At 42.0% G+C, this 15542-nt stretch overlaps 1 protein-coding gene across 11 annotated transcripts in view; it reads right to left on the bottom strand.

Moving 5' to 3' along the window:
- Positions 1 to 15542, bottom strand: part of Fam13b (family with sequence similarity 13 member B) — a 79104-nt gene that overhangs the window by 18743 nt on the left and 44819 nt on the right. For 8 of the 11 annotated variants that reach the window (XM_032885995.1, XM_032885990.1, XM_032885989.1 and 5 more), the window contains 4 exons: positions 7031 to 7095; positions 4747 to 4795; positions 3875 to 4022; positions 1109 to 1174 (listed from right to left, as the gene is read on the bottom strand). In XM_032885995.1, coding sequence (XP_032741886.1) covers positions 1109 to 1174; positions 3875 to 4022; positions 4747 to 4795; positions 7031 to 7095 — 328 coding nt within the window. The remainder of the gene's footprint in view (positions 1 to 1108; positions 1175 to 3874; positions 4023 to 4746; positions 4796 to 7030; positions 7096 to 15542) is intronic. The other 3 variants (XM_032885992.1, XM_032885996.1, XM_032885993.1) reach the window with 1 other exon arrangement.

The raw sequence follows: 15542 nt of genomic DNA, 5'->3' as shown, positions 1-15542 counted from the left end.
TGAGAGATACTGCTTAAATGCCTAACCTAGTCACAAGAACAAGAAAGGATACTAATAAGCTTAAGTTTAATTCTATACATGATATATAACACAATCCCAACTCAATATTCTAAAGATGGGATGCAGAAAAACATTTTTCAAATACAAGTGTCTCCTCAGAAACATGAACTGTCAGTAGCTATATGAACTGTCTCTCACTATCAGATGGCGGCTGCCTATGCTAAAATATGAAAATCTTCCCACACTACACAGAGTACTAAGACATGGAACTAATGCCATAAAAACTTTAATATCCCAAACGAGGAGCTAACTTTAGCCTGTCCACAATATGTTAAGTAATAAGAATAATGTTAACTGTTAACATGATTAGTTAACAGTGTTAGTTACTTCTATTATTAGGTTCCTATGAATAAGACACACACACACACTTTAATCCCACAACAGTATTTAAGTGGCAATGAAACATCTGTGGCTCTCCCTAAGCACACTGATTTTATTACAGTGATCCTGTAAGCCATGTTAATAAGTTATATCTCTTCTCACACAAACATCTATAAATATATGCCAAATACAACATTAACTTTAAGCACCACTGAGTGCGGGAGAGGAAGAGCTTCTAGATACATCTTAGAACTAAATCCTGATTGATAGCTATTGCAAAAGCAAAACAAAATGGGAACAAGTACCAACAGTATTAAAATTTAAAAAGTTGGGAAAATAATCAAGACAACCACTTCAGCAATTTAGTTTAATGCTATGTATTAGCCATTTAAGCATTATCTTTTAATAGTTTTTAGAAAATTTACCTTGCCTTGGAGGCCTAAATCATTTTGGTTGACTAAAACTTGGGTAACAAGTGTATAATCCCAAAATGACCTCAGCAACAGTGATTTCAGAGCAGCCCTTGTGCCTGTGTCCCAGCAGATACACTCATAATGAACATTTCATGACAAATGTTAACGTTTTAAGAAAAGAAATCACAAAAACCCTTTTCTGAGTTTTTAACACAAAAGTTTCCTTTGGGGACAGCAGGAGAAGGGCTAACAAAAGACAAACCAAGGGACTCACACAGGGAAAGCAAAGCTGAGCGGTGGCGAGCTGTACTTACCCTCCCCATCTCTCTGCAGATGCATTGTTTTGAAATCAATGAGGGGGAAAGTGATAAGGCATGACGCTAATAAAATGGAAAAAATGGCAAAAAATACTAAAGTGAACACACAGAGCAGGCAGAACAAACCATACACATAACACAACACCAAGGGCACAGAAGCATTTCCCCAGGGCCAGCCAGGAATTCGACTTAAAAATCTGCTTCAAAGAAAGGACTACCTGCATACTTTAAGCAAGCATACATTTCTGTTCCAGCAAGTAAGGCAAACTCAGAACTGATTGTTATTAAAACTCAGACACAAGACTGATGAGCCAAGCCATTTAACCACGTGTGTTTGAAACTTTTTAGTATGGCTGACAGAAAAAACAACTTCCTTAGAGGCTGAGGATGGTATGGCTAAGAGATGAGTGCTTCGTGGCATCCGAAGGCTCTAGGTTCAATCCCAGGACCAAAAAGAGAAAAGAAACAAAGAAAAGTCTCTCTTTTGCTCATGCCTCATAAAAATACTACTACTGTATGTCATCCCAAAGTTGTCAGCAGAAAGCCTGAGGGCAAGATGCTATCCACCGTCACTGAGACTCTCTGAGCAGCTACTGTAAGCGCATACCGGCTGTGGTAGGGACATAAGCCTGCTTGCTAGCTACCCTTGAGAAAAAAGGAAAGCCTCGCTTACTAGAAAATGGTCAAGAGGGCCAGAATTTGTGGAATCATCCCCCCTTCTCTACTAGAGTCATATCAAACAAAGAAAATATGTCTACAGATTTCAAAGTACATAAAGTCTAAAGAAATCTGTTATCTTGAGACTTAAAAGAAATATTCTAACACCTAATTGTAAAAAAAAGGGGGGGGTAGGGATTTGGCTCAGTGGGTTCGGTCCCCAGCTCCGAAGGAAAAAAAAAAAACAAAAACAAAAACAAATAAACAATATTCACATTTGTGGCAAAGTTAGAATATGATCATGACAACCCTTCTCAGGCTAGGAAGTTCACTTATCTGTCCACTAGCACTAAGGTTCTGAAGGTCACTGAGAGAGAGAGAGAGAGAGAGAGAGAGAGAGAGAGAGAGAGAGAGAGAGAGAGTGTGTGTGTGTGTGTGTGTGTGTGTGTGTGTGTGTGTGGGGGTTAAGGAAGCATCTGGTTCTCCTTGGACAACCTCTACAAAGCTCAAGCTATAGAGCCCAGCCTCTCCAAACCATGGAAATTGTTCCTTAACTGTGTTTAACACAGGGTTAGAGCCTTCAGTCAGAGATCATAAGTGCTTAGTTATCTTCATCTCCCACTAAAAGAGACAAAAGTATCCTAGTCCTCACCTTCAGAGACTCTGTTCTTACCAAGGTTCCCAGGGACCCTCTTTTAGCCACTGTGCTTTTCCACTGTTTCCTTTCCTTTTCACATCCAGGACACGTGGTCTTCACTGTCACCAGTGTGCTAACATCTCTAACTCAAGGGAGCTTCTGCATTAATTCTAAGAGTTCTGAATAAGTCAAACAGAACCAACTTCATTTAGGTGAAGTTAAGGCTCACAATATGCCACTACACATGGCAAAGACAGAGACCTAGAATGGTTGTGCATAGGGGAGGGTCACAGTAAAGATTGACAGGCAAGGATTTGCTAAAAACTTTTAAAATATGGCTGGACTTTAGATTAAAACTCAAGAACAACAAAAACCTTACACATTAAAACTATGGTCACATGGCAAAGGAGCTCAGGGCATGGCACTGCAATTCCTCCCGGTACTGCCACTGTGCGTCATCAAATAACTCGCCAAGACACAGTAATCCCAGGGCTCTCCGGCCACATGAACAGAACCTGGGCTGAGGACCCCTGAGTTGCCTCCTGTTCTCTTATGAGGAGGGCTGACGGCTCATGGATCTAAATGGTTGTTCGTTTTCCCTTCTCCAGCATCTTACTTCACAGTTGATAACGCAGCACACAGTGCTGACAGAGGCTCTCTCCACGACACTGCACCACATTTGTTACTTAGTTATCCATTTTGTCAGTAATCTTCTTTATGGATTTCAAAATACGTAATAGATTCTTGGGTGTTTTTCCCAAGTAAATACTTTAGTACGTAAATAATTCACTCAAGTCCCATATCTGTTTACAGTTTATGGTATTTTTAATGTAAAATCTTTAGCAAAAATTTTCAGTGTAAATTTGCTAAGTTTTAAGAAATTTTAGCATCTCCCCAAAATACTTTTGCACTCTATAATACAATCTTCGCTTAGACGTACCAGTAGAGAATTAAAAACATAAAAACCTGCTGCTGCTGATTATGAGGTAGCTGGATACCCTGCTTAAACTGGTAAAGTCATCGAACGTCTACCAAGCTGAACTTCCAAAGACTAAGATACGGCATCTGATTAACAATTAATCTGCGGTATTCTATTCTGGGTACTTCTTACTTTTAATCAATTTTGATCTTTCTCTGAAGGAGGTGCACTGGAGGAGGCACTGAGATGGTCTGGTCTTGAAACTCGTGATCATCTCGTTCCCCCAAATGCTGAGGTCCCAGGCATGCATCGCTGCACCCTTGGCAGCATCATAGCTAATAATCCAGGTACATTCAATGAATGAGAGAACTGCCCTACTAATGTACTTGGGAAAAAACCAAACAAACAATAAACTTCATTTTTCCCCCCAGAGTAAACAGACCAGGATGGCAAACACTGTCCAGAAGAGGGCAGGAGTCTCATCATGCTTTGGGTTCTTTCAGTTACAAACAACAGCGTTTGGGAAATTAACATGCTGGGGTAAAATTACCTTCCCATTTGTCACCATCAGAAACATTCTTCAGATCTAAATGTGCAATCTGTATACATGCTGCTTCTCCGTGAACACCAACACTCTGACCTTCGGTTACCTCCAACTCAGTGTTGGCGTTCAAGTCACGTATCTTGCTACTAGAATCCTGTATTTTAAAATAAAGAATGCATCTTATAACCACGACTTTTCACAACTGGCTCCGAGACAGTCAGCACACACACATCCCTATGTCCTTTTCATTATTGGGCCAACAAAGCCAACTGTCCCATTTCTACTTACCTGTGCATGGGGGAGGGGGCTTTTGTTTGTGCATTTATTATGTGCACCACATGCATGCCTAATGCCCAAGGAGGCCAGAGAGGGCATCAGATCCTCTGAGACTGGCTACAGATGGTTATGAGACGGCATATGGGTGCTGAGAATCAGAGCCTGGTACTCTGGAAAGGTTTGTTTATGCATTTTATGTATATGAGCACTTTGTCTACTTGTGCAACCAGAAGATGGCGTTGAATCCTATGAATAGACAGTTTGTAAGCCACCACGAAGCTGCTGGGAATTGAACTCAGGACCACTAGAAAAGAGAGCAGCTAGTGCTCTTAATGGTTAAAGCCATCTCTCCAGCCCCAAGCAAATTACATTCCATTGTAAATTTACACCTTATAATGTCTTACTAGGAAACCAAATTTGGGGCTCTCTCAAATGTAGGAAAGTACTTTTCATAACCCACAATTTTATACCCACATTAATTACTGCTTAATTTTACACATTGGACTCCTTTCCACTTACTCAATATAAGACTAAAGACCAGATATAATAACTGACACACTAAGCAACATTTTTAAGAACTATAATATATAGATAGTTCTTACCAGAATCAAGTGGGGCAATTTATCAGTGTCACATAATAAATATTCCTTCCTAGAAACACAAATATAGTTATTAGCATATAAAGAACACAAAGGTTACTTTTATTACTTCTTACCTAGATTCTTTCTTCTCTTCCCCAATATAATTAGCATTTAAAATTTGAGAGGAAATGTATCAACAGGGCATATATGCCCATTCTTTGGAGCCCTATATCTGAAAAATCACACAATACTGAAAAGATCCACAGACTCACTTCAAGCTTAGAAAATTAATACTCTCTACCACTCCCGCCCACGCAAACTAACCCCCACAGAAAAATCTTTATGAAAGGAAAATTAAAAACCAATTACAGCAGCCAGTGAGAACTGATGCATATTAGAAAAAGATTCCACAAAATAAATATTAGCTTTAACCAACAGGTTTTATTCTATCCATGCAAAGACTTTTTAAAAAGTTTGGATCTGTCCCTCAAGGCCAAGCACAATCACAAGTATATACTGCAATCCACAGTTACATTTAAAAAAAAAAAAAAAAAAAGAAAGAAAGAAAGAAAAGAAAAAAAAAAAGGAAAACTTAATTCACCTGTAGTTCCCCAGAAAAATGAATCCCTATTTAAGAGTCATATTGTAAGTTGCCACAAACAATCTCTACCTCTTTAGCCAGAAAACAAAGCAAATGTTACTGATGCCCATGATGGGAAATTCTCCTCAAACAGATCTGTGTTAATTTAAAACACATAAGCCTAAGTGCCTCTTTAAGTGGTCATAAAAGTGGTGAGCACTTGGAAGGCAAGCCTTGATTTAAACACAAGAAGTTATCTCTTTATATGGAAGTATCTTACCCTCAGTGGCCTGAGAAATAAACTAAAGTCCCTGAAAGGCTCAAGGCCATCTTTTTTTTTTTGGGGGGGGGGCTGCAGCAAGGTGGGGTGGGGGTGGGGGTTAGGAATTGAGACAGGGCTTCTCTGCATAGCTCCTGGCTGTCCTGGAACAAGCTCTGTAGACCAGGCTGCACTCTTTTCCACCTACTCCTGCCTCACAAGTGCTGGGACTAAAGGTATGTACCCCCACCACCAGCCTTCTTCAACATCTTCTTTTACTTAGGCTGGGAGCAAATGGTAGGGTAAGTTAGATTCACTCTCAAAGGCTTACTCTGAAAGATACAACTTTCTAAATCTGAAAAGTGTGAGTAGTATTAACCATACAAAGTGTGATCCACCTAGCCAAAGAACTCTGGATCTACAACAAGTTTGCTAACCTAGACACGAGTTGAAGAGCAAACAGTTTCCCAAAAAGACTGGGTCCTCACTAAATAGATACTTATTGTTCTACCATATCCCGATGTCATCTTTCTGGGGATGCCTGTTAATCTTATATCTTCAGCCCATAGCTCCAAAACTCCCTGGGCTGGAAGAGGATCAGTTCTGCCTCCTGAAAGGAAGCACAAGGAACTGCTGTAAGCAGGAAAACTGTGGACCTTCAGAGTATGAGGACACTCCAGAGACATGGCTCCAAAGAATTTACTTACCCTCCAACAACAGGTATCTACTCAAAAGACAACAGCATTAACAAAACATTACCTGACCAACAGGCTATCAGCAACCAGTAGTGTAGTATCAGACAGAGCCCTCGTTACTGAGGATCACCTCTGCTGAGACTATGAAGATAAAAGTTTTGGCAGTTTCTGAAAGAATGATGCAAAGGGTAACAAGACCCAAGTGACCAGAAAAAACTTTATCCACTGACTGAAACACTCTGCAAAAGCTTTTCCTCAAAGGGCCTGTATCTGAGAAGACACAACATTTGGTGGGTCTCACTGTCCCAGACATGTTAACATGGATGTGGGTGAGCAAGCACCAGACAGAAAGACTGTCCTTGGACTCGGTGAGGACGAGCAGCAGGGACCAAACCATCCCACACTTACCCACCAAAGCAAGTTTTCTATCAATTTTTGATTAGCTGGCCATAGCAGTACTCAGACAATCAACTCACTGATGGGTCTGATTACAGTATCAATAAATTCTAATTGTTCTATAAATCAAAGTTTTTGTTATCTCTAAAAAAACTGTGTTCTCTCTATGTTCATACCTAATGTTTGTCTGTGGCTAGGAAACTAAGTATTTATGGCTAGTGATTTATCTTTATCTACCATTAAAATTAAAGAAGCCTGATTTTCTTTTTACCAAATCCTGTCTTATAATGGATAGATTCACCCCAAGGTTTCAACCTCTGTGAAGAGGTTGTTCTAATTCTCAAAACAGTTTATCAGCAACAAAAAAAGGCTTACCTCTCAGGACAGCCATCTTCACTATCCCCGTGGTCACTACAAGGCTCTAACAGTATACCTACAGACTGACAAAAGAATACCACCATTTACCAGAGAAAGGTGCCAATCTAGATTAGGACATTAGAGCAGCTCTTCTATACAAAGTTTACTCTTCCTCAAAATCCCAAACATTAAGTATTTGCAGGGACGTTGGTCTTCCCTCTCCTAGTAAGTAATAATCACTAGTATCCTCTTTCCTTAGAATTCGCTTTTGGCCAGGCAATGGTAGTACACACCTTCAGTCACAGCACATGGGAGGCAGAGGCAGGCAGAATTCTGTGAGTTCAGGCTCTGGCCTGGGTACATTTAAAATAACTTCTTTCCAGGAGGGGTTCAGGGAGGGCACTTGAGCCTCAGAAGCACAGAACAATCTACTTTTCAATGAAGAGTTTATTAACACTACCTCTGGCAAGAAAACCAACTGGGGTGTCACATGCCTGTAATCTCAGCATCCAAGAGACAGAGGCAGTTAGACTCAGAGTTTGAGCTCATCCTAAGCTACCGACCAGCCTAAGCTATATAAATGAACAAAATAAACATTATACAAATCCCTTCAAAATTACTACAGAAAGTGTATAAACATTTTCACATTTTTTATAATCTCTAAAATCAATAAAAACTTCAATTCTTAATTTTTATTCATTATTAGCATGTGGACACATGCCAAAATGCATGTGTATAGATCAGAGAACAAGTTTCAGGAATGGTTCTCTCCCTCCTCTGTGGGTTCTAGGGACTGACAGGCTTGTGTGGCATGCACTTCTATCCACTGACAATCCTTAGACTCTTTAGAAGCTACATTTCCAACTACATACTTCCACGAGGCTGGACTGTTTGCTACTCTCTGTCCAGTCAAATCTACAGCAGTGTACTGAATACAAAAAGCAAGTATGAGACCCCTAAACTGTCCTCTATGCAGGCATTAATTATATTTACAAACATAAATCAATGCAACCCAACAAATTAAAGCCTTTTATGAGAACAGCCTTTTCTTTAAAGCGGTATCTAGGGAAAGAACTTAGCTAACAAGACCGCACCTCAGCAAGCATGAAGACCAGAGCACCTACATAACAAGCCAGCCCCAGCAGTGCGGGCCTGCAATCCCGGCACTAGGGAGGCTGAAACAAGAGGATCCATGGGGCTTACTGGCTTCTAAATCTACCAAAGTGCCAAGCTTCAGGCTCAGTGAGAAAAAATAAGGCAGAGAAAGGAGGAGGAGACCCATCAACCTTTGATCTCCTCATGCATATACACTTGTGCAAGTCACACCAACCTGGATGGAAGGCTCCAGCCAGACATGATGGAGCCTACGGTCCCAACTACTCAGGGTAACAGACTGAAGCTGGGATAGACTCCAGGGAAACTAGGCAGCAGTGTGGGAGTGCTTCAAAAGGGAATAGGGGAAGGAGAGGAAACAGTCTCACTAATATTATCATGAGGAGGAAGGAGGCTAAAGAGCTGGCTCAGTGGTTGGGAGCTCGTGTGCTCTTGCAAAGAAAGGGCCAGGGTTCAATCCCAAGCATCCAAATGGCACATCTGTAACTCCAGTTCCAGGGGACTTGACATCCGCTCTAGACTACAAGAAAACTTTACACATGTGGTACACAAACATTCAGGTAGGCAGGTGGGCAAAACACCCACATACATAAAACAAAAATAAATTAAAAAAATTATGAACTTTTAATAAATTATTTTAAAATTAACTTTACTTCTATGATGATAAACACTGATATACCCATATAAATAAAAAAATCTAAGATTTCCAATAAGTTTTAATCTTTAAGAGATAAAGAAACTCGGTGTGAGGGAACCAATGATCTTAAAAAAAAAAAAAATTAGGAATGTAGATATACATTCTCAAAGTTTCTATGCATTAGGTCAAAGCCTGAAGAATCAGGACAAGCTAGGATTCTACCTAGAGCTGAGAGGTCCCTGCTAAGAACGTCTCAGCAGGGTGGGAAAGCAAATACAAATCCAACACGAGAGAGAAATAGCCGCACCAAGCCTCAGCCTCAGAAACCCAGATTCCACGGCAGACAGAAAGGATGACACCAATCACCCCCACCCCCAACCAAACAGTACCTGGAACCAGCCCGCATTTATACAGCACCCAGCCCAGAAGGAAAAAGCTCCAGGCCTTCCTTCTGTTACCACAGTGACTCCACTGCACGCCCCTCAGGAGCGTCCACACAAGTAAAGATCCTGCTCCTTCCACCTGAATCTGTCCTACATCTCTCAAACCAGTTACCTCTCTGCTCTCCCACCACTATGCACATGAAAAAACCCACTATTTCATACACCTTACTTCTTAAGCAAAATTTAAAAAATAGATTGTGTTGGACATAGTGGCATATTATAACAACACTGGGGAAGCAGAAGAAGCAGACAGATCTCTTTGAGTTCAAGGCTATCCTGGTCTACATAATGAATTCCAGAACAGCCAGAGCTACACAGAGAAACCCTGTCTTGCGAGGGAGAAGTATGATTATCAGAAAATCTAGAAACCTGCATTATAAAAACAAGCTATCAGGCTGGAGAGATGGCTCAGTGGTTAAGAGCACTGACTGCTCTTCCAGAGGTTCTGAGTTCAATTCCCAGCAACCACATGGTGGCTCACAACCATCTGTAATGAGATCTGATGCCCTCTTCTGGTGTATCTGAAGACAGTGACACTGTACTCATATACATAAATAAATCATTAAAAAAAACAAGCTATCCTATCACCAATTCTTATTTAATCTATACTTTTACTTTGAAGTAACTGAAACAATGCCTGTCTCTCTTTGAAACAAGGTCTAACCTATATTAGCCTCCAACTAGAGATGCCCCTATTTCAAGAGTGCTAGAATGACAGGGATGTGCACCATGGCCTAGCTCTGTGCAACTGTTTTATTTTGATTTTGTGGAGATGGGGGGGTGGGGCTGAAGGGTGCTGGAAAATCAAATCGAGGACCTTCTGAAGTTAGCAAATACTCTGCCAATAGCCACACCCCAGCTGTCTTAATTACTTTTCTATTGCTGTGACAAAACACCAAGACCAAGGCAACTTGGTGTCCATGACCATCTGGGTGGGGAACATGGCAGCAGGCAGGCAGGCAGGTAGCCATGATGCTGGAGCAGCAGCTGAGAGCTTACAGCTGATCCACAAGTAGGAGGCAGAGAGCTAACTGGGAATGGTGTGGGCTACCTAGCCCAGTGACACATCCTCCAACAAGACCACACCTCCTACTCCTTCCTAAAAGGTTAGTTCCACCAAGTGAAGACCAAGTATTCAAACGCATGGGCCTCTGAGGGCCATCTGCATTCAAATCACCACACCAACCCTAAGTTTATCCAGCTGGAGAAAGGTATGGCTATACTTCCCCAAACTGACACCAAGCTGGCTTTGCAGCCTAGGCCAACTTAGTTGTGATCTTCCTGCCTCAGCACCACCCTGATAGAGCCATGCCCGACTTTTAAATCTGCTTTTCAACTACTGAAATAATAAATAAATGGGCAATTTTAAGCAATACAAAAGAAAAATAAGGCCTGGAAAGAGCAGTCAGTAAAGTGCTTGCCTTGCAAGCATGAGGACCTGAGTTTTAATCTCCAAATCCCTCACTTCAACGACGACAAAACAACCAGCACTTGGGAGGCAGAGACAAGTCTACCTATCGCTGGTGCTCACTGGCCAACTAGCCCAGTCTGTGAGATATGCTGTCTCAAGAGTGTGTGACACCTTAGGAAGAACAATAAAACTAACCAGACCCCACCAGAGCTTCCAGGAACTAAGCACCAACCAAGGAGGGACCATGGGAGGGACCCATGGCACCACCAGTCACATATGTAGCAGAGGCTGGCCTTGTCGGGCATCAATGGGCAATTTTGTCCTGAAAACATTCCCCAATGTAGGGGTATATCAGGGCATTGAGGTGAGAGGGTGGGTGGGTGGGTGGGTGGAAGGGTGGGAGTGGGAGCATCCTCATAGAAGAAGGGGGAGGGGAGAAAGGGGGTAAAAGGGGATAACATCTGAAATGTAAATACATAAAATATTCAAGAAAAAAAAAACAAAAAACAAAGACAAAAACAAATAGACCAACTCTATAGGCACAGTTGTCCCCTGGCGTACACACATGCACACACAGAGAAAAATGTCAAGAAAACTATTCTCATGCCCAGAACCATCTTTAGAGGCTCACACCTGTAGTATTAGTACTTGAGAACAATAAGATGTCTCAAAAAAAAAAAAAAAAGAAATTACACATGGGAAAGAGGAGCTTGCTCTTTTTCCTGTGAAGTTATTGTGCTCCGTCCCTTCCCATGGGTCCTTTCATCAGTCCTCACAGGGACCTTAAGGCACTCTGGGCCTCCATTCGCCCTTCAGCTAGAGCTCAAGTGGCAAGGGAAATCATAAGAAGCAGCTCCTTCTACAGAAAGGCCTCCTGCCTCTCCAATCCTAAACCAACTCTCTCCCCTTTAAGAAGATGTACACAGGGACAGCAAGATGGCCAGTAAGGCACTTGAAGCCAAGCCTGGCTACCTAAGTTGGAAGAGAAAACCAAGTCCCTGCCTCCCCAGTGCTAGGAATTTTTTATTTTTTTAAATGTTTGGGGTTTGGAGATCAAAACTCAAGTCTCCATGCTTGTCCTATGACCTCCAAAAACATGCTGTGGCATGTGTGTGTGCACGCACGCACGCACACACACACACACAGAGAGAGAGAGAGAGAGAGAGAGAGAGAGAGAGAGAGAGAGAGAGAGAGAGAGATATTTAAAAACGTGTGTGTATGTGTAAGACATTTGTGCCTGGTGCTCTTGCAGGTTGAAAGAGTGTTAGACACCTGGAGTACAAGTTTTATGGATGACTGCGACCCGTGTGTGCTACTATGACCCTCAGTCCTCTGCAAAGGCTTAAGTGCTATTAACTACTGAGCTCTCATCTCCCCAGCCCCTGTTGCTATTTTTGAGAAAAGGTCTCACTCTAGTGCAGGCTAGTCTATACTCGGTCCATAGCCCAGGCTAGTTTCAGATTCATGGCAATTCCCATTGCCCCAGCCTCTCGAGTTCTGGGGTTATAGGTGTGTGCTCTGAGACAGAGTTTCATGTATCCTAGGCTAGCCTAGGTCTCACTACAAAGCCAAGGACTTTAAACTTTTGACTCCTGCTTCCACCCACTGAGGGCTAGAATTACAGGCTTACCACTGTAGAGTTTTTGTAGTGCTGGGATAAACAAAGGGCTCTGTGCACTCCAAGCAAGCACTCTATGAACCTTCATCCTCAGACCTTAGTTCTATCTTCTATATTTGAATAGTCAGTGTGTTCATCACACCGATGGTGTCTGGGCAGACTGCCAAGAGCTAATTAGGACTTGAGAGGCATTTCCAGTCACTCCTCTACCCCCTACCTAATCATCCATTACCAGTGCTTCCACCTTGCTTATCTCCATTTCCATCTTCACCTACCTATTTCTACTCAAGTATTCTGGCTGGGTACTTCTTGTGAGTATCCTAAACACCCCCAATTTCATTCTGTACAATTTCATTTGCTTAATAAAAACCTCTGAAAACTGTACATTAGGAGAGCTCTATCTAGCTCACTCTCTTGAATAACTGTGATCAAACTGATAAAGCCCACCTAGGTGTAGAGGCACACACCTTTAACCCCCACACTCTGGAGCAGAGGCAGATCTGTGAGCTCAATGCCAGGTGGGCATACTCGGAGACTGTTTCAAACAAACAAAGCTTGATCAACGTTCCATAACGACCAAGTCAAGGGGCAGCCAGCTCTTCCTCTTGGCTGGCAGTTACCCTGGCACTCTGGCCTTCCTTTTGGAAATGAGGTAGCTATATTCGAACACATTCTCAGTGCTTGTAAAAATAAATAATGCTAACTTTAAGGGAACATCATCAATTAAAGAACTCAGAAGATCATGATTTTTATGGAGTTAAATGATGGTATTTTGACATGAATTCAAACTTAATTTCAACCCCGAATTACCAAATAACTTATACCTATTTAAAAACAAAGAGCTGATAAGACAGCTCAGTTGGTAAAGGGGGCTTGCCATAAAGGTATAAGGACCTGAGTTCAATGCCCAGAATCAACATTTGAAAAGCCAGACAGTGGTACATGCTTTTAATTCCAATGTTGAGAAGCAGAGACAACTGTTCCCCTGAGGCTGATGGCCAGTCAGCCTAGCCTAGTTGATGAGCTCTAGGCAAAGTGAGACCATGTCTCAAAATATACTGATAATAGATTTTTTGAAAAATTGGCAGCCAGGCAGTGGTGATGCATGCCTTTAATTCCAGCATTCAAGAAGCAGAGGCAAGAGGATCTCTGAGTTTGAGGCCAGCCTAGTCTACAGTGTGTGTTCTAGGACAGCCAAGGCTACCTTTTTTGAAGCGCCAAAAAAAAAAAAAAAAAAAAAACACCTAAAGTTGATCTCTGGATCTCTGGCCTATAAAATGTGTGTATGTGTGTGTGTGTATATATACACACACAGGTACTCACGTAAACATGTATAAATACATATATTCAAGTCAATAGAGACTGATTTCTTTTTACCGAACAAAAATCCTAAGTATTTACTATAGTATCAGCAGCCCATTAAAAATATTGATTTATATAAATATATCTAAGATGTTATCCCCAAAATATGGAAGCAATTCATAATACAGCAGTAACTGGCCCTCCAGTGCTTTTCTAGCATACAGGTAGCCCTGGTTCTATCCTAGCAACACACACACACACACACACACACACACACACACACACACACACACACACACACTCACTCACTCACTCACTCTCTAGGGAAACAGCCCAGTTCAAAAATGGGCACTAGCCACCTCATCAAGGAGTACAGCAAATACACAGTACAGATGCTCAGCACCATGTAATGAGGAATTGATGATCAAGCGAGATGGAGATACACACCTAGAAGAACCGTCCTAATCCAAACCCCACACTACCCAGTGTGGGAAGGGTCCACACTGGCTGCCTGAGGACAAAGGCATCCACCTCATGCGCACAGCGCTCAGGCACACAGCTCTTACCACCTCTCCTCCCTAAGTTTACAGCTGTCTTAATCATCCTCACACTTGAAATTCTCACCTTTCTCTCCCTCCCAACCCTCACTGGTGCTATTATTTCAGGTGTGGTACAAAAATCCCCCTGATTATTGTCCTTCCCTCTACCTTCCCATCTAGTTCTGTAAACCTACAGTAATAGCTTTTTTTTTTTTTTTTCTTTTTTTCAGAGTTGGGGACCGAACCCAGGGCCTTGCGCTTGCTAGGAGCTTTCTTTTTGAAATACAGATTTGGCTACATTAATTAGCTTTTCTTCAAAGTCTTCTATATTTTTTCTTCTACTGAAAAAAAACAAAACAAAAAACAAAAACAAAAACAGAAAAAGCGCCTAGAATTGTTTAGATAGTATTCTAGGCCCTACCTTCTAAAAGTATCCTTCAACAATCGTCTTAAATTCTGAACTAGGTTCATTAACAACCACTCTTCCCCCTACAGTCCTTATTCTCTATTCACTGTGTCTTTCATAAATCCCTAGCAAACTTCAACCCCACAGAAGGTAAGTTCAAAATCATTTTTATCTTGGCCAGAAATTCTCTCCTCTCCTCTCAGATGACAGTACTCACTTCTGCTTCTAACAGCACTGGCTATCCTCTATACTACAGGCTTCTAACAGCACTGGCTATCCTCTATACTACAGGCTTCTAACAGCACTGGCTATCCTCTACACTACAGGCTTCTAACAGCACTGGCTATACTCTATACTACAGGCTTCTAACAGCACTGGCTATACTCTACACTACAGGCTTCTAACAGCACTGGCTATCCTCTACACTACAGGCTTCTAACAGCACTGGCTATACTCTACACTACAGGCTTCTAACAGCACTGGCTATACTCTACACTACAGGCTTCTAACAGCACTGGCTATCCTCTATACTACAGGCTTCTAACAGCACTGGCTATCCTCTACACTACAGGCTTCTAACAGCACTGGCTATACTCTACACTACAGGCTTCTAACAGCACTGGCTATACTCTACACTACAGGCTTCTAACAGCACTGGCTATCCTCTACACTACAGGCTTCTAACAGCACTGGCTATACTCTATACCACAGGCTTCTAACAGCACTGGCTATACTCTACACTACAGGCTTCTAACAGCACTGGCTATCCTCTATACTACAGGCTTCTAACAGCACTGGCTATCCTCTATACTACAGGCTTCTAACAGCACTGGCTATACTCTACACTACAGGCTTCTAACAGCACTGGCTATACTCTATACTACAGGCTTGAGTGCAGGCCAGTTGAGATGGCTCAGTGAAGAGGCACTTGCCATCAAGCCTGACAACCTGTCAATCCCCAGAGCCCTCACTGTAAGGAGACAACTTCTGACCTCCTCATACCCACTTTGGCATACACACATATATGTAAATAACTAAAACTGTAAAAGGTCTTAATTACT

The sequence above is a fragment of the Rattus rattus genome, chromosome 15 (assembly GCF_011064425.1).
Source record: "Rattus rattus isolate New Zealand chromosome 15, Rrattus_CSIRO_v1, whole genome shotgun sequence".
NCBI lineage: Eukaryota > Metazoa > Chordata > Mammalia > Rodentia > Muridae > Rattus > Rattus rattus.
Note: the sequence above shows the minus strand (reverse complement) of the source record. Positions and strands in the feature narration are given on the sequence as shown.